The sequence below is a fragment of the Eucalyptus grandis genome, chromosome 1, assembly GCF_016545825.1.
Source record: "Eucalyptus grandis isolate ANBG69807.140 chromosome 1, ASM1654582v1, whole genome shotgun sequence".
NCBI classification, from domain to species: domain Eukaryota; kingdom Viridiplantae; phylum Streptophyta; class Magnoliopsida; order Myrtales; family Myrtaceae; genus Eucalyptus; species Eucalyptus grandis.
This window is the reverse complement of record NC_052612.1, coordinates 18,431,604-18,455,885: the sequence shown is the minus strand read 5'-3', so window position 1 is coordinate 18,455,885 and position 24,282 is coordinate 18,431,604. Positions and strand designations below refer to the sequence as shown.

At 38.7% G+C, this 24,282-nt stretch overlaps 1 protein-coding gene and 1 pseudogene across 1 annotated transcript in view; both read left to right on the top strand.

Annotated features, from left to right (window-relative positions):
- Positions 1 to 5,387, top strand: part of LOC120286208 (transcription factor IIIA-like) — a 44,831-nt gene extending 39,444 nt beyond the window's left edge. The window contains exons 2-3 of the mRNA XM_039310517.1: positions 4,520 to 4,657; positions 5,177 to 5,387. Coding sequence (XP_039166451.1) covers positions 4,520 to 4,657; positions 5,177 to 5,200 — 162 coding nt within the window. The 3' untranslated portion in view covers positions 5,201 to 5,387. The remainder of the gene's footprint in view (positions 1 to 4,519; positions 4,658 to 5,176) is intronic.
- Positions 5,388 to 5,593: 206 nt separating this feature from the next.
- On the top strand, positions 5,594 to 6,766 carry LOC104452994 (annotated as a pseudogene).
- Positions 6,767 to 24,282: the final 17,516 nt, after the last annotated feature.

The window sequence follows — 24,282 nt, the reverse complement described above, 5'->3', positions numbered from 1 at the left end:
GAAATGGACGGAGGGGTCGAACCGAACCAAGGCGAGGCTTCACGGTGGCCGGAGGATGGGTGGACAGCTCCGGCGGAGCTCCACCAGATCTGAAGCTTCGCTGAAACAGAGGGCTGAGCGAGGGAGAAGCCGAGGCAGGCGGAGCACGGGACGGCGAACGGCGAGGCGACGCGGGCCGGGAACGACGTGTGGCGGCGAGGCGGCGTGCGGCGCGACTGTAGCTCCTTCAAGCAACGCCGATCGTTGCTTCTGTCCCTGCTGGTCGGTTCTGATCGAACCAGAGGAAGGAGAGAGAGGGCAGAGGGCGCGCGGACGACCGTGGAGCAGCGGCGGTAGCTCCGGCTTCGGTGGGCAACGACGGCGACGAGAAGCGGCGACGGGCGGAGCTTCTTCGGCTTCTTCGGCTTCCATGGTGCCGAGCAACCAAAGAGAAGAGGAAGAAAGGGGGTTCGTCGACGGAGGAGGAGAGAAGAAGAAGAAGAGAAACCAATTTCTCTTTCCTTTCTCTCTCTCTCTCTCTCTTATGTCAGCCACCAGCTGTCTTCCACTTCATTTTCCTTGCCAAAGATGCCCCTTCTAGAAGCTTTAGATAGGCCAAAATGTGGGGTAGAGGTGGCATGATACGAATTTATTATTTTTCCTCTCTTCAATTTTACTTAAATTGGTTCACTTCTCAACAAACAATATTTGATTGAGTTCTCAAATAAATCCATCAAGGCATCCTTGTCCATTTCATGACTTTTAAAATCATATAATCTAACTTGCATCCCAATTTCGAATTCAAGACGGTCCCTCCAAATTTTCGATGAAAATGGCACTCTACCTATCTAGTCGAAATTACGACTCCGAAAAATCCGGATGTCACAACTCACAAATCTGCAGTTCATAGGAGTAAAGTAAAACTCCCATTACTTTACTTGGGTTTCTAATCGACCCACCAAAAATAGATTAGTGGCGACTCATGATTGAAATATCATTTGCATGTTAAAAACTTGAACCTAAGTCACGAATTGGTATGGGTTTGGGAGGCTGAGTTAAGTCCTAGGCTTAACAATCCATTAGCCAAACCCTTAGGTTCACACTCGAAAAAATTGGTCGCGACACCAACCTTCTATTTGTGAGACGCTATAACTCAAAATATGGATTTGGATGGGGTTTGTCTAAAAACGAAACTAGTCTAAGGGCAAATTAGAAGGAGGTGCTCGATCGTCTCAACTTCATGGTGATAGGATGGGCACCCTAGGTCGTAATATTCTTCACCTAAGCAAGTTATCTGTAGTACGCAAGACATTTTGGCAAATGTTCCACGGGGACGATTTTGACTTTTTTTGGGTTTGGGGGGGGTGGGGCGCTTCTTAATTGCCAAATTTGTTCCATGACTTGTGGGTAGTTGGAATGATGATGAGGCTTGTGATGTTGATTGAATTTTCCTTTGTCCTCACATCAAGTTATATGCATTCTTCACTGTAAAAATCCTTGATTTTGTAACAGTCCATACCAAATTGTTCTGTAGAGTTTGAGTATTTAAGGGTACTAATAAGATGTCATTCACAATCTGCTCATCAAATAATTAGTGAAGAGTCCGCTTATCCCATCTATTTTCCTCATGTAAAATTAATTCGATAATGCTAAGTGAAGGTATTAAAAAGCTTACTTTCAATGGACACTAACATCCACAATACCACAACCTTGAATGTGGACACTAGGATTGGAGGATTGGACATCGCGATTGGACTCCTCTACATGACCAATTCGTGAATTCTTTGACCCAACGTGGCAGATTTGTTTCGAGGTTAATACGAACTCAAAAGACTTAAGTTTCAAGCACTAAAACAATCATCCTCATGTGTACTTTCCAACAATATATTACTCGCATGTTGATTCTAAAACATATTACGCTCATTCAACAATATATTGCATAACTTCCTACCTACTGCTAATGTATATTGACTTGATTTTGCAGCAGTGTTAGTGATTTACTTTGGGATAATTACAATACAAGTATCATAATTCTCGTATAACACTCACTTGAGTGTCATAACTTTTTTCAATCACTGGAGTTTCATAACTTTAAAAAAAAAAAAAAAGGTCAATTTGAGTACCATATCTTCAATTGATCACTTGAATGTTATAAATTTTTCTGGAACATCCAACTAAGCACCGGAAATCTACATACTTTGTAAGAAATATCTTCAAAAAGTTACAACACTCAAATGATGACTTGAAAAAGTATATGACACTCAAATGATGATAAAAGATTAAAAAAAATATGGCACTCAAGTGAATATTGTATATAAATTATAGCACTTAAGTGATAAAAAAAAATTATGGCACTCAAGTGAATATTGTATGAAAATAACGATCTACAATTAATGATCTAATAACTAACCAATTATGTTCAATAATTACTACATAAAACTAAATCATGGTATGAGTGGTGGTAATCTACTATCAGGTATGGTGGAATTGATATTTCATTTGTAACTTTCTTTCATATAGTTATGTGTCCACTTGTGAATTATTAAAATAAGAGCTAATTTACTATTAGATTTGGGGACATGCACACCACAAATGTCATTGTACGATGCTCACTTGAGAGTCAAATTTTTTTCATCCACTTTAGTGCCATAATTTTTCCAAATATTTATCCAAGTGCAAGAAATCTAATATGGCATGACACTTATATGGATTGTTTTAAAATATTTTAGCACTCAAGTAATCGATTAAAAAGTTATATGACATTCGAATGATCAGAAAATAAGAATGCTAATGACATCGGAATCTTTTTGTCGACAAAATCGAATGATGATGATGATGATGATGATGATGAGAAAAGACAGAGGAAGAGAAAGATCATTTTTGAAGCCCATTCGACCATTGAGTTTAAATTTGGCCCGATAGCTTGATCCAAACCCATCAACTCAAGCCCAAACCCATTTGCTCATGAATGTGACCCATAAACAGTCACTCCTCGATTTCCAAATCGGAGCCCATTTCGGACTTCCCTCAGGAATCGATTTCCAGAGACTGCTTGCTCATTTCTAGTTCATCACCGCCCAAGGCGACCTCACCATCGCCGGACGGCCACCTCCGGGAAGCCCCTTGTTCAATTATGTTTCGTGGCCGTGAAGATTGAAGTGGCCTGAACTCGCTTGAAGCTCTTCTAGCGGTCTTCATTTTAACCGATGACAACAAGCATGAGAGCTCCCTTAGTTGATCGGACTGCCGACAGCGACTTAGCTTGGCTTCATTGATGAGGTAATCTCCGATTCTCCATAATGCTGCGATTTTGGCGAAGGTGAAGCGAATGTAAAGCTCATTTGACTTCGATTAGGATCGGTTATGTTAGGTCATATATTTGATTCTGAACTTCACATGTTAATTTCGTTTGCGTAAGGTCACAAATACGAGTTTGAAATCGCAAAAATCTGCTCCTCAATCGATTGACTGCAATCTGTGCGACAAAATGTTTATTAGGTTTCAATGCAGATTAGTTTCGTCCTTTTTGGAATCTGAAAGTATGCTGACATAGATTAAGTGATATTAATTGATTTTCAAGTCGCTTAAGCATGAGTTCAGATGTTTTCACAATGGCCGAATACATTTCTTAACCATTATAATCCTTCGTTCTATGCTACGGTTTCGGTGATTTCCATGGTAAAGGGCGATGAGTATATGATCTGGAGTTATTTTTCTCGACCTTCAGTTCTGGTGACATTCTTGACCGAGGCTTCTATCGTGTTAATCTTTCACGCTTGGTTTCCTTGCGAGTCCATGTACGAGACTACGAGTCATGGTGGATTATAACGGTTAAAGGCAGATGCTGGAGATTTTGACCGATCTCAGTTGTTCGTGTAAGAATACAAACGGTCGACGGCTAACTTTGTCTATGTGTAGCCTGGAGTCTGGGTGTCTTGATCTGTAAGAAGAAAAGGTCAAGAAGGACAAATATCAGTGAATGAAAGAAAACAAGAATAATGTATCTCGTGCCAGAACTTCTTGTTACCTCGTGCTTCCAAACCGTCGTCAACCTCCATGTCCTTCACGAAAACCTACCTCAGCAATCTCTGCAACGAAACCTCACGGTCGCTCTCTATACATCTTCATGCTCGTATTTAATAATGTGCGCAACAATCGCGAAGAAAGCAGCTTCCTGTTCGCAGATCTAATTTCGTTCGATGGAAAGCTTACCGGGCCGGGCCTAATTTGGGCCCAAACTGATCATAGCTTTGAACCCAGTCAAGTTAGGCCCAGAACAACACCGATCCAGGCGTCTCTTCCAGTTGGTGGCTTTACTACCGCGAGCACTGCGGGATCTGCGGGTCCAGGAAGTCCCTCGTCACTTCTCACATCCAGTCGCGCCACGAGGTGAGTTCTCTTCCCTTCATTGCCTTCGGTGGTTCCCATGCAGCTCGGTTCGTTTTGCGTTTGTGGAACATGCTAGCGTTTGAATGTACGCCGCGATGGGAATATGGGAACCGATGTGAAGTGGTTTTCGTGTTGCTTCGGTCTTTATCAGGATGAGGTGGAAGCGGCAATGGCTCAAGGGGTCGAGGGGAAGGAGGGAGCGAAGGCTAATAATACTTGCGAAGAATGCGGCGCCACTTTTAAGAAACCCGCGTACTTGAGGCAGCATATGCAGGGCCATTCGCTCGAGGTATGTTGAGTTCTCCGTTTTGTTATTGATGCTGCAACATGAAAGCAAGTTCTTTGAAAATTTTAGTCAAGCTTCGATTAGATTACACCTGTCATGGAGGTGGTCGACTGTGAGGTACAATTTGTAAAGTGGACAGGTTCTGATCACTGTCGCACCGGTCTTGTTGAGCAGATGGTTTTGATGCGCAATGCTGGGTTGTGGTCTTTGCCATCAAAATTTTCACATTTGTAACTTCTAATGAGGCGTCAGAAACAGCAATTCGGATATTATCGCTGGGGATGTACATGATTTTCTGGGCCGTCAAATGGTGATTACCCATAAATATAGTGCTGTAATCTTGTGGAACATCATAAAATGGAAGCACCATTGAAAAAGCATCAATCTTTTAGTGTGTTCTAGTCTCACAGGTAGATATTTTATGATAAAAAAAGTTTTGATTTTGGTTGAAAATTGAAGCTGTTTTCTTCCTTTCCATTTGTCTACTGCGAGCTTGCCTATACTGAAATCAAGACCTTGCAGGATAAAGTATGTTGGCTCATCTGATTATGATATGATAATGGCGTGAAGCATTGGATCCCGTCGAAAAGAACTCCAAAAAGCAAGAGGCTGCAATCTTGTATCTTTATTGGACTAGTATCAGGTCGGGGGACCACCTGAGAAGATCCGTCAAGTCAACCTCGGTCACGCATGTTCTATCTTGAGGTTTGAAGCATCGTTCATTTTTTTTTTCCTATTGATGTCTATAGATTTGGCATGCTTGGATCTATTTGTCAATATGCTAAATTCATTTGCAGACGCCTTTCAAGTTTTGTAGAGGATTGCTCTGCCAACTATAGGAGAAAAGACCATTTGGCTCGTCACTTTCTTCAGCATAAAGGCAAGATTTTCAACTGTCCTGTTGATGGTTGCGATAAGTCATTTGCATATCAAGGGAACATGAAGAGGCACTTGAATGAAATTCACAATGATGAGGAACCATCAACATCTGGTGAATGTAAGAGTCTGAAGCAGCATGTTTGTCCGGAGGTTGGGTGTGGAAAGGTTTTCAAGTTTGCATCGAAGTTGCGAAAGCATGAGGATTCTCATGGTGAGTCACTTAATTATGAAGGTGTCTTGGTGAAGCCGAATGATATCTATGAACTGTTTAACATGCTATTCGATAATAACGTGATTTCAACCGCCGGTCAAACTAGAGACTGTGGAGGCTTTGTTGTGAGTGCATGAAATACTTCAGCAATGTTGTCGAAGGACCACATGCGGCCGGCTCACCAATTAGTCAATTGCGACATATGGGACTAAGCAGTTGAGGAAGAATATCCAAAAGCATCTCCGCACGCATGAGAAGAAAAATTCAGCTGATTCAGAAGCATTCGGATGTGATGTTGAGGGTTGTCTCAGCATTTTTTCAACAGTAAGATGCAGTCACCTACTAAGTAGATTCTCGTTGGTTATGGATTATAATCTTTTGGAACTTTGAAACATGAGCTCATTTATCATGTGCCTACTAAGTGTACATTAGCTGATTATTTTCTTGTTGACAGAAATCAAATTTACGTCAGCATGTGAAGGCTGTTCATCTTGGGGTGAGGCCATTTGTTTGCGGCCATAAGGATTGTGGCATGAAGTTTGCATATAAGCGCATGAGAGACCATCACGGGAAAACTGGTTGCCATGTTTACACTCCAGTGAGCCCCATTCTCTCATTCTCTCTGATATTGCAATTGAATTTTACTGCTGTTGAAATCCAGCTTTTTACTACATGAGAGTTGGATGATTCTCATTTCTTGCAATTTGGCTCCTTGGGTTCAGGGTGATTTTGAGGAGTTAGATGAGCAATTTCGATCTAGGCCTAGAGGCGGAAGAAAGAGGAAATGTCCGACAATCGAGTCCCTATTGCGAAAAAGAGTTACTCTACCCAACGAGCTAGCTTTCCTATCGGATTAGTGACTGGAGTCTCTCGGCAGCACTTGGCAGCAGCGGAGGGTTATGTATAGGAGTTGTGCTTTTTGGCTTTATAGGCTGAGCAAGGGGACAAATTCACTCATCATCCTCCTGTCTCCTGTCTGTAGTTAGTAGATAGAGCTTTCTATTGTTTTGTATATGAAAATAAGAGAGCGTGTTAATAATCCTTAGCAAAAGATGCTTGTGATGAGCTAATGTCGGCTGTACATTATGCAATATAATAGTAAAATTCAACTGAACCATTGGTCTCATACTAATGTGCCACTGTTCACTTGATCAATTTCTATTTAAATGTCAGAGGCTAAATCCCAAGAAAGATCATGTACACATTTCCAGGGGATAAAAATGACCTCACTAGATGTCCTAAAAATATCACGGGTTTCACTACAAGGACGAAAGTGGCCATCGCCATCTCTTTTCATGGCGGATGATGCTGGCGCTTTAATTTATTCCTAAAGTTAATAAAACAATAACAAGTTAAAAACTAAAATGTTGTTGGCCAAAATATGTTGGAAAGTAAACCAGAGTTTTAAGGGATGAAGAAACTGTCAAGTGCCAATGAAAATATTGAAAATGGTTGAATTAAAGAATTGTCTTCTTCAGATCATTGCCTAAGATCGTCCCTTGAAGAGAGTCGTCCGTGAGCGTCACCCAAACCCCACGTCTGAGCCCAGCGATGGTTACTGCCTGGAATCTGGTCCAAATCGAGGTTGGACGACCCCAACCAGTGGACCAGATCGGGTCCAGGGCCGCAGCCATGGATGCACACATGCTGGCCGTGCAGAGCTTCAGTGGATGTGAGCACTGTCCCAGAGGGCTTCAAGCTCGTGCCATAGGAGCTCTCACGGTCGCTAGCACTACCTCGATTGTGAGAGAGAGTGCGTGCCAGGGGGGATGGGCTTGTCGGTGACTATTGAGAGCAGTTTCAGCCAAAGTTTTTGGCTGCACTCATGAGCGTCGTCGATGGTGTTCCGTATTTTGATTCACGAAATGCCAAACTCGTCCAGAAACGTTTTCCCCTTTGTAGCCCAGAAAACAAGAGGAAATTGCAAGTAACTATCACAAGCAATGCCCTGTAAAGTAAAACAGAAGGAAAATGTCATTAGAGCCTGTACTATAGTTTGAAATTCATATGCGTTTGCTTTAAGATAAATTCAATATTTAAAAAGTATTTATCCAAAAATGATTGGTTATACCGCTCAGAAAAGTTAATCAATAAAAATGTTTTCGTGATCGACAATAATTTATATCAAATTATTTTTGTCTATGATGGAAATATTTTCATTCATTCATTTTTGTAAGCGATATAGATGATTATTTCTTGGAAAAATATATTCTAAAATTTTGAATTTTCTGTTGAACAAACGCATCTTAAAAATCATTCCTTTGCTCTCTGATCCTGCGGCTACCCCTCCAAGAGGATACTTGCCATGTCAAGACATGGGAAGAGCGACTGTTTTCTTGTTCGTTGACGATGACCAGTCATTTAATAATTACAAAGAAGTGTATAACATTCCGTTTCGTCCAAATAGAATAATCTTCCCTTTAAAGTAATTTTGTAATTCATGAAATTTCAAATTACGGTGTATGCTAATGATATTTGCAACAGTATTAGTGAATTATAACCGTACACATTCTAGTTATATATTTACTACTCAAAATTGAATCTTAGCACAATAAATGGTTTCTAATATTGAGTTTGTGGATAGTAAGATTATTATTTTATTGGTGACTTAATATGAAAGTTAGTGTCAATTAACTATTAGATTTGTGGATGATAAAACTGTTATTTGTTTTTTTTGGCAACATATACTCATGCCTCCATTTGTAAAATCTAAAAACAAGTGGAAATATACTGTTGAGTCTGTCAATGATAAAATTGTCATTCCATAGCTAATTACAAACAGGCTAATCAATAAGTTATTGGTCACTTTTTACTTATCATATGTATTTCAAATTTATTATCAACATTACCTAATTATCGTCCACAGAAAAAATTCCGTTTTATTCATCAACAGAATTTTATAAATCACTAGATCGAGGAGCTCCATTGAAAGGACAATTTTGCATTCCTAGTCAAGTCGACTGAAAATTACCGGCCATTATGCTTGATTGTAGTTGGTAAGTTCAATGTTTTTCCTCTCCATAATTGTCTAAGAAGGTGTGTACCCGCTATGTACTGGCCACTTGTTAGGATTGTCGGATTCATAAAAACCGGATTCGACACTAAATCGAACCCTTAAAACGAATGCGGAAGACGAGCCCTGGAAAAACACATGCATCATCGATCCTAAGGCACATCACATAATTGAACGTACCTTGTTCGCCACAGATTAAACACCGACACCAATATGAGGAAGAGAAACTGGTCCCGTTTGATCCGATGACGCGAATTTGCCTTGAAGGGAAGAGAGCATTGGCTGTTTGCTTACTATTTTTCTTTTGGAGCGTTTTTGAGGGAGAGAGGGAGGAGGGATGTACGTTATGCCAAAAGGTACGTTCCTCCCTCTTTTCTCCCTTAAATACGTTCCCTCCAAAAGGAAACATGTCCCTTCATCGTATCCCTCCATCCATGGGCCTTAATATTCTAGGCCGGGCTTTTAGGCCCAACATGGGCGGACGGGCCAACTTAGGCCCATCACTTTAATAAAACCATCATCTCCCACTCGCACATGGTGGGCCGAACATGATTCTCTTTACCTATCTTCAACATTCATACCGGTGAATAATCCGTGCAACCAGCATAATCTGAGAGCTCGTTGCTTTACATCTGTTAGGAATATATAGCAGCTTACAGTGGGTATCACACTCTGAGTAGATTTAGTATGCAGTACTCTAGATTGATCGATCACATTTATATCTCTCTTGATCTCTTTTAAACAATAATATATATATATATATATATATATTGTATTCACAATTATAATTATCTCAAAGACAGTCATAATTGGTCGACCAGTGAATACAAAACCACAATGTGATTCTTCAAATTCTATCTCCTCTTTCCTTCAAACTCTCAATTTCAGTTCAGCTTACTTTTCTAGAAATGCCTTATTAGATCGAATCAACTCATGACCATTGGCAACATCCTAAGATAGCAAACACTAAATAGAAATATTGAGAATAAGTAAAAGTCATGAGGGCACTAAAAATTGAGGAACTCTTTTTCCTCAAGAGTCTCACACGACATAAAAGTTGAGATCAAACTTTTGCCACTTTTATTGGTCGTCTCATGCATACGTAGTATGAAATACATATTACGGTATCAACTCATTTCCCATGGAGCGTATGTCTACACCTTCAATACCGTACATATGATAGTTCAGACATACCCAATGTCTAACTTGAGTTCACGTATCTACTCATTCACAAAATTCATCAGAACTCACATCTGGCATCATAGACAGATAAAGTAAAATATGTGGGTTATTTTACTTTCGGACATAGTAAATATTGTGTCCTCATCTTAACACCCAATTAAGGCGACAAATATATTTAAGCTTGAGCTCTTGATTATCACATAGATAATAAGCTTAAAAACTGTCTCATCTCTATTTATCACATAGTAAATAGAGGCGATTACCTGTGTGAGTGGGCTAATCTTATATCTGTCCGACATACTTTCTCAACTTAAAATAATGCACTAAGCATTAAGATGCATAAAGATCAAACAAAGATTCATAGGCATTAATAATGAAAAAACACAAGTTCATAAATGTGAACAACTCAGAGAAATTACAATCCAAGTACATCGGACTCTACGCAATCCTAGAGATTTTACATGACCACAAAACACATCTCTAGGTATTGACTTTGTCATAGGATTTGCTACCATTCTATGCGTAGATTTGTACTGTAAGTTCACATCCTTTCGTGCAACCATATCTTTGACAAAGTTATACAATGTTTGGTTTTGGCATGATATTTTGGATCTTTGGTATACGCTATAGCTGCTTGGCTATCACAGTTAACCAATAATGGATTTGCAGCTTTCTCAATAATACATAAATGATCCAAAAATCTCTTAAGCCAAACTCCTTCTTGTACCGCTACTGATAATACCACGAACTTAGCTTCCATCGTGGACAAGACTATACATGTTTGCTTCTTACTGCTCCTTGATATGGCGCCATTGTTCAGTAAGAAAACAAATCCAGAGGTAGATTTTCTTTCATCTAAATCTCCTCCCCAATCAGCATTTGAATAACCTTCAAGTCGCATATCATTTCTTTGGTAATTTAACTTGTAATCAGCAGTTCCCTTCAGATACCTCAGTATTATCTTAACGGCCTTCCAATGTGCTTGACTTGGGTTGGGTTGGTATCTACTCACCATTCCAACTGCAAAACATATGTCAGGTCTTGTACACATCATAGCGTACATCAAGCTCCCAATAGCACTAGCATAAGGAACATGTTTCATTTGTTCGTTCTCTTGTGGAGTCATTGGACAAAGTTTATGGCTCAATCCTTCACCTTTTGTAATAGGAGTGTCTATGGGTTTACAACCTTGCATACGAAATTGTTCAAGAACCTTATTTATATATGTTTCTTGCAAAAGAGAAAACAATCTCTTCGAACGATCTCTTGAAATCTTAACTCCAAGAATGTATGCAGCCTCACCCATATCTTTCATCTCAAAGTTGGAAGACAACCAACTCTTGATAGTATTAATAAACTCCATATTGCTTCCGGTAATTAGTATATCATCAACATATAATGATATGATCACAAATTGATCTTTGGATATTTTGATATATACACAATGATCCTCATCTATTATTGTAAACTCATATGCCATTATGGCATTATGAAAACGTATATATCATTGTCTCGATGACTGCTTAAGGCCGTATATCGATCTCAAAAGTTGACATACCTTTTCTTCTTGGCCTTTTATAATGAAACCAGCAGGTTGTTCCATATATATATTTCTTCCTCTAATTCTCCATTGAGGAAAGCAGTCTTTACATCCATTTGATGTAACTCAAGATCCATACTAGCTACTATTGCTAGAACAATGCGAATCGAGGTAAATCTCACTACAGGAGAAAATGTTTCTTCATAATCAATTTCTTCCTGTTGATTATACCCCTTCGCCACAAGGCGAGCTTTATGCCTTTCTATCGAGCCATCGGCTTTTCGCTTTATTTTGAGAACTCACTTGTTTCCAATAGCTTTGCGTCCCTTTGGAAGATCAATCAGTTCCCAAACTTGGTTTGACTTCATTGACTCAATCTACTCTTCCATTGCATGAATCCATTTTTCCTTACTAGGGCAATTTAGAGCCTCATTAATATTTCTTGGCTCATCCTCATCTTGCGGAGCAATCATAAAAGTTTCCCTTTTAATGTCAAAACGTCAATGGGGAATACTTTGGCGACTTATTCGCCGTATGTGAGATTGTACACTTTGTACATCATTCCCCATTATGCTCCCACTAGGATTAGATAATGATGATGTCGTCTCATCATGTGGTTGTAATTGATAATGAGTTGAATTCAATTCATCATTTCTCATATTACTCTCACTTGGACGAACTCCACTAATATCATTATCTTGATCCAAGGTTTCAAATAGGGAGTAATCTTCCCTTATTTCGCCATTCTTAGGAAATTCATCATTTAAGAATGTGACATCCCGTGATTCAAATTTAGTTATACTCCCACTTTCCTGCTCACCTATGAACACATACCCTTTCGAGTGTTTGGAGTATTTTATGAAAATACTCTTCTTTCCTCTAGGACCCAATTTCCCAAACTTGTGAGAGGACTCATGAGTATAGGTAGCACAACCCCATGGCTTAAGAAAACTTAAGTCCGATTTTCTACCTGTCCATAACTCATATGGAGTGGAAGTAACTGATTTGGAAGGCATTTGGTTAAGTATATAAGTAGCAGTTAACAACGCATCACTCCAAAAAGTGATAGGTAAGTTAGCATGCGCCATCGTGGACCTAACCATTTATAGTAGGGTTTTGTTTCTTCTTTCCGCAACACCATTTTGTTGAGGAGTAAATGGAATAGATAACTGTCTTTCTATTCCTACATAATTTTCTGAACTTATCAGATAAATATTCTCGACCTCGATCGGATCTTAATACTTTTATTTTCTTATCTAATTGATTTTCTACCAAGTTCATAAACCTTTTGAAATAACTCAATGCTTCAGATTTATGAGAAATCAAATAGACATATCTGAATCGAGTATAATTATCTATAAAAGTGATGAAATAAACAGCCTTATGTCTTCCTCTCACATTAATTGGACCACAGATGTCAGAATAGATTAAGTGCAGATGAAATTTAGCTATTTTACCTTTTCCAAATGGTTTCCCTGTCGTTTTCTCTACTAGGCAATGCTCACATATGGGCAAATTGACTTTTTCAATGTTGCCCAACAAGCCCTCTTTGGCTAGTATATTCATACGTTGTTGGCAATATGACCAAGTCTAGCATGCCACACATTCACATCATTATCATATGAATTTGGAGACGTGAGAAGGGAATAACAAACATTTGCATTAACATAGTCAATATCTAATACAATGAAACCATCCAGAAAATAACCACAACCATAGTAATTTGTATCAAAAAACAAATCCACACATCTATTATGGAAGTTCATATTAAAACCTAATTTAACCAACACTAAAACAGACACTAAATTTCGACAAATCTCCGGAGCATACAATACATCATGTAGGAACAAAGTGTGTCCACCACGCATGTTCAGTTGGCAGGTGCCAATTCCTTTCACTTCAGCTCTAGAGTTGTTTCCCACATAGATCCACTTAGTTCCAGTTGGTACTCGTCGGAATTCCACGAAAGATTCTATCCTTCGCTACATGGTCTATCGCTCCTGAATCCACAGTCCACAAAGGATTAGACCCAGTTAAGAATACAGAACTCGACACAAAAGCAAAGTTCTGAAAAGTACAAGGGGTGTATACCTTCTTTGGCTCACGACAGTGGTGAGTATAGTGATCCTTCTTGTCACAGTTGTAACACTTCACCCTTGTAAGCTTCTTCATTCGAGGACACTTTCCTTTTTCATGTTGGTTAAACTTAGGTTTCTTTCCTGAAGGACCTGCTTCATTGCCTTTCCCTTTATCAAACCAGTTAGGACGTTTGCACTTGGAGCTCGAAGCTCTATGTGAGCTAGAACCAGCATGATAGATTTCAGCTTCTAGCTTAGCCACCAAGAGGCGGTCCTTTTCCAGCTCCAGATGACGCACTACATCCTCAAAGGTTTTGATATTTCATTATGGGTCAGGTGCACTTTCATATGCTCCCAACTCTGAGGCAATGAACGAATCACTGCTTGCACTTGCTACTCATCAGTGAGGACATGACCAGCATCTTTCAGCTCATTAATCATGTTTGACATCTTTCTAAGATGTTGTTTCATGGTCTGACCATGAGTCTTCTTATAAGAGTCAAATCTAATAGTGAGCTGCCTACCGGTCACCTTTGAAGTATGATCAAATCTTGCTGCCAATGCTTCCCACATTTCCTTGGCATTCTCAAAACGCCTAAACTCTCGCATGACGTCATTTTCCATGCTACTCGGAACGTAATGCGAGCAAGAGAGTTCTTTCTTTTCCATGCAGCAAATGCTTCCTTATCTCTCTTGTGCTATGTAGTGTTTCCTTCTTCAGGTTCTACCATGATCAGGTTAAGAGCTTCTAGTGCCTTTTGCTCTTCTAGCACATATTGGATTTTCATATGCAATATTTCATAGTTATCGCCATTGAGCTTTTCACATTTGTTCAGCTCGGCAACTATGCTCTTTGTGGCTGAAGCCATTGATCTGAACACATCAGACATATATGCACGAATTATTAATGCCTATCATTTATGCATCAATTAGACTTATCATATTAATGAACAATTTCAAGTAAGGTTTTAGAATCAAAAGGTTAGTATGTTTCCAATCATCCTCCAAAAATTCTAACTTAAAACTATCATTAATATAATTGTCTTATGCAAAATAAATTCTATGAAGCTACAAAAACTTCTATGAACTACCCACAACAATCAATAATAATAGAAAGCAAATAATATTTGACATCCAATAGAATAATAATGCTTTCACATAATACAACTAACATATCAGTTGCTATATCTGTTGGAGAAATTTCTCTTGAAGTGTTTTGAAGTTGACAAATCGTTTCCATCCGTCTAGTCTGAAGGATTGCAGACTCTACTACTTAAAGTCTGAAGACCTTCGGACAGCCAGACTCAAGACTCAAAGTCTATCCTCATTGACAGTCTCTAATCCATTGAAGAAAGGCTAACCAGAACTTGATGTTTCATTAAGGATGTGGCCTTATCGACTGGAGAAGATCTCTTGGCTGGATGTGACATAACAGAATTCTTTATTTGATCACAATTGATTCGAATAATTAAGGATTCGATGATTGGCAAAGTTTACTTGGAAGGTTCTACTTATGGAAACCGAGATCCTGATTGTATGGGCGAACATGATTGATGGGCTATCGACATGTTCCTTTAATAGCTCGAATGATATTCCTAATTGATTCCGTCCAACGGGTAGATTGAAGGAATTCCTTTGGTAAGTGCCAACGGGTATGATGGCATGAAGGAGTATATAAGGAAGACGTTCTAGTCATTCGAGAAGGTGTACGAGAGAAGAATTCCAAAGTCTGAAGCTCCTTGTTTCTAGTCAATTCATTTGTTGAGCATAATTGTATAAACAAAAGAGAGTCTATATTTGTGAGAAACCTTGAGGAAGTGTGATAGAACATCTACACTTTGTGGAATCAAGGAAAAGCTGTCTTTGTAACTTCTCTTTTGTTCATAGTGAAATCCAGCCGGTGGGGCTGTCGGTGCGGAAGAGTGGACGTAGGCTTGGAATAAGCCGAACCACTATAAATCTTGTGTTCATTTCTCTCTTCCCTATCCTTTATTTTACCTTGATCGTATTTTCCTTTCTATCGATTGCCTAAAATTGCTTCCGTATCTCGAAAATTTGTTTGTGCACCTATTCACCCCCCTCTAGGTGATTATACTAGCTATCTCAATTGGTATCAGAGCTTGTGTACTCACTTTTGTTGAAGTGTTTTACTTCAGAGTTAAAGATCTATGGCTAGTATGTTGGCTCCAGGGCTAGTAGAAGGGCAAAGCAATACCAGACCTCCTTACTTTGATGGAAAGGATTACAACATATGGAAGAACAAGATGAAAGCATTCCTAAGATCAAAGGATCCTCTGGAATGGGACGTTGTAGAAAAATGAATTAATCCTAAAGCTGCATCTATCTTAGAAAGAGGAAAAGATGTTGTTGAGTCTAGTGAAATGACTCAGGAAGAGAAAATCAAGAGACAAGCTCTTGATGCAAAAGCAATTTATTCCTTATATTGTGCTTTATCTCCTACTGAATATAACAGAATATCTTCTTGTGTTACAGCTAAAGAAGTCTGGGATAGATTACATATTACTTATGAAGGAATCGATCGAGTGAAAGAAACTAGAATCAACATTCTCCTCGGCCAATATGAAGCTTTCAAAATGAAACCAGGAGAATCTATAAGCGATATGTTTAGTCGTTTACGATATTGTGAATGGTCTTGAAAATCAAGGTCAACCAATTTCGATCCCATGAAAGTAAACAAGCTACTTTGCGTGGACTCTCCAAGGATTGGAATCACATAAAGACCTCAATCGAGAAACCCAAAGAATAATGCCTCTATCTCGTTGATGAGTTGGTTGAGACTCTTGAGTCTTATGAAGTGGAACGAATCAATGAAGACGAAGACCCTAAAGGTAAGAAATCCGTTGCGTTAAAATCTAATGATGATTACGATGCTACATGTTTTGAAGACGATATGGATGATGAGGAACTTGCTCTCATGATAAGAAGATTAAGAAAGCTGAACAGAAAAGGAAGAAGATTCAATCCAAAGAAACAAAGCTTTCAAAAGCAACATACTAAGTTTGTTGAGGATGATGAATCAAACAAAGATATAGTCTGCTTTGAATGTAAGAAAAAGGGACACATCAGACCCAACTGTCCTCTTCTAAGGAAGAAGAAAGGAAAGACTGAAAAGTACCGAAAAGCTCTTAAAGTTGAAACCTGGAGTGATACAGAGTGTGAAGAAAGTGATGATGACTATGCCAACATATGTCTGATGGCACAATCGGATTCGGATTCAAACTTCGAGACAGATTCAGACTTAGAAAGCGAATTTGAAGTAAGTAACTTCAAAATCCCTATTAAGGTTTCGAAGTATATTGATGAATTGTGTTTCAGTCTTAAGACTTCTCTTAAAAGAATTTCCGAACTCAAGAAAGAAAATTTTGCTCTAAAACAACAGGAAAATATTTTGAAAGAAAAAATGAAAAGTTTAGACAAGAATGTTTCTTATCTTAAAGAAAGTGAAGATAACTTGTTAAAAGAAAATGCATTCTTAAAAAGAGATATCTCAAATATTTCCAAAAGATTTTCTATAGGATCGAGAAACTAGAAAAAATTCTTTCGTTCAAAGACCTTATTTTAATAAATCTGGTTTAGGAATGACTGATGAAACCATTCCTTTAATTGATTTTCCTAAGGTAAAAGAAAGAATCAAACAAAGACCCTCAAGAGATGCCTACAAAAATCATTTTAAAAGAATCTTTGTAAAACCAAAAGAGGTCGTAATGCTCTCAAATGCTCAAAGTGCAATAGTGCGAGATCATTTTGAAAAAGAATGTCCTATGATTTGGAAACCTGTTAAAAGGTATGGGCAAAAATTGCATATCATACTAACACCAATGAACTCAAGAAAATATGGGTACCAAAGAAGGCTTGAGTTTCCTTTTTAAATGCAGGTCACCATCAAGAAAAAGGTAAAATGGTATCTTGATAGTGGATGCTCAAGACACATGACAGGAGACTCAAATTTCTTCATAAAGCTTGTTCAAGTAAATGGTGGAAAAGTTTCTTTTGGAGGAAACAACAAAGGAAAAATTGTGGGATTTGGAACTGTAAAGATTGGAAATCTCAAAATCAGCAATGTTTCCTTAGTGGAAGGGCTCAATTACAATTTGCTCAGTATTAGTTAGCTTTGTGATACTAGTTTCAAAATCAACTTTCAAGAGGGAATATGTTCTGGAATTAGTAAAGATTCTACTCAGTCATTCATGGGTCGAAGACATGGAAATATCTACCTCTTGGATGTGAAACCAGATCAATCACAATGTCTAATCTCAATCCAAGACGAAGCAAACTTATGGCACAGAAAGCTTGGGCACGTCAATATGAAGCAAATAGCCAAAATCTCATCAAAGAAGCTTGTTCGTGGACTATGCAATTTATCATATCAAAAAGTCTGATCTATGTACACCATGTACATTGGGAAAACAGGTAAGAAATTCCTTTAAACCAATAAATCAAGTTTCCACTAACCGTGTACTGCAGCTTTTGCATATGGATCTTTTTGGACCAACCAGAACGCAAAGCATTGGAGGTAAGAAATACTGCCTGGTAATTGTGGTTGATTACTCACGATTCACTTGGGTGTATTTCTTGGCAAGTAAGTCTGAAACATTCTCTCACTTTGAAAAGTTTGCTAAAAAGGTTCAAAATGAAAAAGGGTATGTTATATCGAGTATAAGAACAGATCATGGAGGTGAGTTTGAAAATCATGACTTTACAAAATTCTGTGATGAATCTGGTTTTCAACATGTATTCTCCTCTCCATATACCCCAGAGCAAAATGGAGTTGTGGAAAGAAAGAATAGATCTCTTCAAGAAATGGCTAGAACTCTTCTAACTGAAAGTAACATCTCTTCACATTTATGGGCTGAAGCAGTTTTTATAGCATGTTACATTATAAATAGAGTCTTTCTAAGTCCTATTATGGAAAAAACTCCCTATGAACTATTCAAAGAAAAGAAGCCTATTGTTTCATATTTTCATGTATTTGGATGCAAATGTTTTATACTGAAAAATGCAAATGATCGAGTTGGAAAGTTTGAAGAAAAATCAGAATAAGGCATCTTCCTTGGATATTCAACCACAAGCAAAGCATACAGAGTCTACAACAAGAAGACTCAAACAGTGGAAAAATCAATGAATGTTAAATTCCAGGATTCTATGCAAAATGAATCCATTCAGACTCATCTTGAAGAATCGAACCTGCTCCGACTTTACAAAATCTAAAATTGCTCGAGACTTTGAAGGACCAGCAACAAGTGACTGTTGAAGACTCAAGTGAAGAAAGTGACCATCAATCGACAAATTAACCAAAGAATGGAAACATAAGTCCAGTCATCCCAAAGATCTTATTATTGGCGACATCAATGAAGGAATTCACACAAGATCCAAAAGGCGCGAAGAGTCTAGTGATGTGGCTCTTATTTTTGAAATAGAACCCAAAAGCATAGAAGAAGCTTTATCTGATGAAAGCTGGATTGAAGCTATGCAAGAAGAGCTCAGGCAATTCAGAGTTAATGATGTCTGGGAATTAACTCTTAAACCGAAAAGTAAATCTGTTATTGGAGCTAAATGGGTTTTCAGGAACAAGATGAACGAGAAAGGAAAAGTAATAAGAAATAAGGCAAGACTCGTGGCCAAGGGATATACACAAGAAGAAGGGATAGACTATGACGAGACTTACGCACCAGTAGCAAGGTTAGAAGCAATTCGATTATTACTTGCTTTTGCTTGTTATAAGAATTTCAGGTTATTCCAAATGGATGTCAAAAGTGATTCCTAAATGGATTCATCCAAGAGGAAGTTTATGTGGAACAACCACCTGGGTTTGAAGACCCAAAGAAACCGGACTCGGTATTCGGACTCAAAAAGGCTTTATATGGCTTGAAACAAGCTCCTCGAGCTTGGTACGACAGAGCGAGTAAGTTTTTAATAGAAAATGGATTTGTTAAAGGTAAAGTAGACACTACTCTTTTCATTAAAAGAGAAAGCAAGAGTTTTCTACTTGTTCAAATATATGTCGATGATATTATTTTTGGATCCTCTAATGAAAGTCTGTGCAAGAGATTCTCTAAGACTATGTAGGATGAATTTGAAATGAGCATGATGGGTGAGTTAACCTTCTTTCTTGGACTTCAAGTAAAACAATTGAAAGAAGGAACTTTTATTTATCAAGAAAAATATGCTAATGATATTGTGAAGAAGTTTGGATTGAACAATTGCAAAAAGTCTGATATACCAATGTCAAGCTCCGTGAAGATAGATAAAGATGAAGGAGGAAAGAAAGTCGACTAAAAGTTATACAGGAGTATCATTGGTTCACTTCTTTATCTTCTTGCTTCTAGACCCGATATTTTGTTTAGTGTTTGCATTTGTGCCAGATTTCAAGCAGACCCTAAAGAATCACATTTAACTACCGCAAAGCGTATTATCAAATATATTGCATCAACTTCAAGCTTTGGTCTCGGTATCCTAAAAGGGAGACTTTACTCTTCTTGGATACTCAGACGTAGACCTAGCCGGATGCAGAGTTGATAGAAAGAGCACCTCAGGTACCTGTCAACTACTTGGAGGCAGGGTAGTGTCTTGGTTTTCAAGAAAGCAAAGTACAGTAGCTCTCTCTACAGCATAAGCAGAATATGTAGCCCTTGGAAGTTGCTGTTCACAAATTCTGTGGATAAAACAACAGCTAAGAGATTTCGAAATTGAAGATTCATGCACGAAGATTAAATGTGACAACACCAGCGCAATCAATCTCACCAAAAATCCAATTCTTCACTCAAGAGCAAAGCATATAGAGATTCGACATCACTTCATTAGAGATCATGTTCAAAATGGAGAAATTTTGATTCGGTTTGTTGACTCAAAGAACCAAGCGGCGGATATATTTACAAAGCCTTTGGAGAAAAATCAATTTGAAATTATCCGTTCAAGACTCAACATTTTGAACTTTGAAGAAGTTAAAGTCTAGAGACTCTTAGACTCGAGACTATAAGACTTTGATTGCACGACTTTTGACTGTAAGTTATTCTCTCTCTAATCTCATTTTGAAAAGGTACGTTGATCAACCGTGTTGATTATCTCAATCGCTATCTTTAATTGACGAAATTATTGCATCATTTCCTTTAGAAAAAGAAATTATTTTGATGTAACTATTTCGAAAAAGGGAGTTATTTTTTAAAAGGCATTTTTTTTACTTACCATTACGACGGTTGGTATCCCCTCCATATGACTGTCTTATATATAATCGGTTTCTCCTCACTTAACTCCAAAACCCTAAAAAGCACCATTCTTCCATTCCTGTTTTCTTCTCTTGTTTAATCTTCGAAAAAGTTGTCATTTTTCTTGGGAAAGTCAAGCAAGGAATCTTTCAAAGACTAAGAAAGATGTCGTCTTCAAGAAAGTCTTCGAGGATCGCAAGCAGGGGACCACGGCGAATGAGTGAGGGGCCTACGCACTTCGACCTCACTCAAGAAGAAGTGTCTCCAAATCAGCAGCAGAGCCCACAACATTCTCAACGGCGTCATTCTCCTCCATCTAGTCCTCAAGATGTTGATCATCATCAAAATGAAGAAATCATTGAAGATGCGAGACCTGTAAGAGTTCGAGAGGCCCTCTTTTATTTATAAGTTGTATCGTGCTTTAAAGGACTGGTACTCCGTTAAACTATGTGGATGATTTTCTTAAGGACAAAGGATATGGAAATGAATTTATCTTTCTGCGAAAAATGGAAAGTTTGGGAATTGCTCGTAAGGGTGTGGCAGAAGAATCCCTTGCGAATATCCCAAGTGGCCCTCGTGATTGGGGAGTTAATCCGGTGGATGGAAATGATGATGACAAATTATACAGCGAATTTCAGCCAATAATGGGAATTGCAGCGGAAAATCGAGGAAAAAGGGGAGAGTTGTTTAGATCGAAGGAACATATGGATCGATACTCAAAATTGCTGAAGCGTGGGGTGATAAACCCTAGGAGTGTAGATTTTGACTTTCTGGATGCTGTAAATGTGAACTTAAGGGAAAAGTTTGGTCATCTTCAACTTGAGAAATTCTGCTTTGACTCCACAGAGGCCTATCCTCAACTATCCGCATATTTCTATTCAAATCTTAGTTTCTTGGATGCGAATAGATTCTCCTTGATGTCAAAGATCAAGACTTTGTTGTGGATATGGATATCTTTGGCAGATGTGTTAGGAGTTGAGAGAGGAAGGTATCAACGGATCAAAGTCTCTATTGCTCGTACTACTCGGAACTTGTTAAAGACGGGAAAACGAGAGGGAAAGATTTCCTATTCAAGGATGAGTGCATTTAACATCTTGCTTCACAAAATTGTAATTAATTGCCTCAGACCGAAATCAACTTCCAAGACTGATGTCTCAAGTTCAGAGGCAAAGCTAATGTATGCCATCATCACTGGGAAAAGGTTTTCACTTATTCATACTGTTATGTTCCATATGTATAGAGCTGTGACGAAGGACAGAGGACAACTTCCTTATCCAGGTCTTGTAACAAAGTTATTCAGACATCTAAACATTCAGCCTCCACAAATTCTTTGTGCTTGATCGTGCGACCATAAGGTGGTAGGACTGAAAATGGTGACCAAGATGCGTCTGAAGGAACTAAGTAAGGCATTGGAGAAATTTAAGGAGAAGACTCCGGGAAATCTCATCAATTCTCTTACGCGGGAAAAAGGAAAGGGAAGGAGCCCATGGATGCTCCATCCAAGAGAAAAGAGCTCTCCTCATTGAGGATGAAGATGATGAGGATAACATCACTATCTCTACTTTAAAGAATCTCGGTCAATGTTCCAGAAAGAAACAGATTAGCGAGACGAAGAAAGAGCGAGAGAAAAGGCGAGAGGAAAAAGAAACGAGAGGAAAGAGAAGAAGAAGAAGAAAGAGATGCTGAGCAAGAGAGAGTTGAAAAAGAAGAAGAAGAGCAAAGAGATCAAGAAGAAGGAGAACATGAGGAGCACTCTCCACTGAAGGCATAGACACGGGGAGACTAAGAGAAAAGAGGAATGACCTCAAATCCAGCAACCAAAGTGAGGGAGAGGTCGATCCCCAGCGAGATCTAGAGGTTTTTGCCTCTCGGTTTCTGAAGAAGGTCATGAGGTTTCTTCGCCAAATCTGCGTGATTATGCTGATTTACCATCGTCTACATTTACTCCATCGGATCGTGCTAATGCCAGTACTCAGACTAAAAATTCAGCAGACTTTCGCAGAGTGATGGATATTCTCTTGGAAATGCAAGGTCATATATATGCATTGGGATGTGAAGTTCAGAACTTGTAGAATGCAGGACAAGTCTCTTCAGGTTCATTAAATGATCAAATCCAAGCCCTTTCTCTTCAGATTCAGGCCAATGCTAAGGGTGAGGATGTTGTTCAGCTGAAGGAAGACTTTAAAAGGCTGGAAGGCATCGTTCAGTCGATGGGAGATTTTCAGCTTGTTCGTATTCCCAAGAATACTTGACTTCATTTTCATCTCAATCTTTTATGCTGACAAAAAGGGGGAGAGGTCGCAGCAACTTGAAAAACTTTGAACTTAAACTTTTGGTTTGTTTGGATTGTGGGTTGTTTTGACTTGACTTGTGTCTGGATGTGGACTAAATTTGGGATTTGGATTTGACTGTTTATTATTAACTACTATTGATGTCTTATGGATGGTTTTACTGCATACTGGACTAACCTATTTTCTGTGGTTGCAGATTTTAGTGTTATTCATTTAAGCCATTTTAATCTATAAGATATGCATATGTGCTTGAGAAATGTTTTGCAGGTCAAAGTTTTCCAAATCTGCAGGAAAGTTTTGTCACCATCAAAAAGGGGGAGATTGTTGGAGAAATTCCTCTTGAAGTGTTTTGAAGTTGACAAATTGTTTCCATCAGTCTAGTCGAAGGATTGCGAGACTCTACTACTTAAAGTTTGAAGACCTCCGGACAGCCGGACTTAAGACTCAAAGTCTATCCTCATTGTGCCGTCTCTAATCCGTTGAAGAAAGGCTATCCGGAACTGGATGTTTCATTAAGGATGTGGCCTTATCGACTGGAGAAGATCTCTTGGCTGGATGTGACATAACGAAATTCTTTATTTGATCATAATTGATTCGAATAATTAAGGATCCGATGATTGGCAAAGTTTACTTGGAAGGTTCTACTTATGGAAACCGAGATCCGATTGTATGGGCGAACATGATTGATGGGCTATCGACATGTTCCTTTAATAGCTCGAATGATCTTCCTAATTGATTCCGTCCAACGGGTAGATTGGAGGAATTCCTTTGTTAAATGCCAACGGGTATGATGGCATGAAGGAGTATATAAGGAAGACGTTCTAGTCGTTCGAGAAGGTGTACGAGAGAAGAATTCCAAAATCTGAAGCTCCTTGTTTCTAGTCAATTCATTTGTTGAGCATAATCGTATAAACAAAAGAGAGTCTATATTCGTGAGAAACCTTGAGGAAGTGTGATAGAACATCTACACTGTGGAATCAAGGAAAAGCTGTGCTGTAACTTCTCTTTTGTTCATAGTGAAATCCAGCCGGTGGGCTGTTAGTGCGGAAGAGTGGACGTAGGCTTGGAATAAGCCGAACCACTATAAATCTTGTGTTCATTTCTCTCTTCCCTATCCTTTATTTTACCTTGATCGTATTTTCCTTTCTATCGATTGCCTAAAATCGCTTCCGTATCTCGAAAATTTGTTTGTGCACCTATTCACCCTCCTC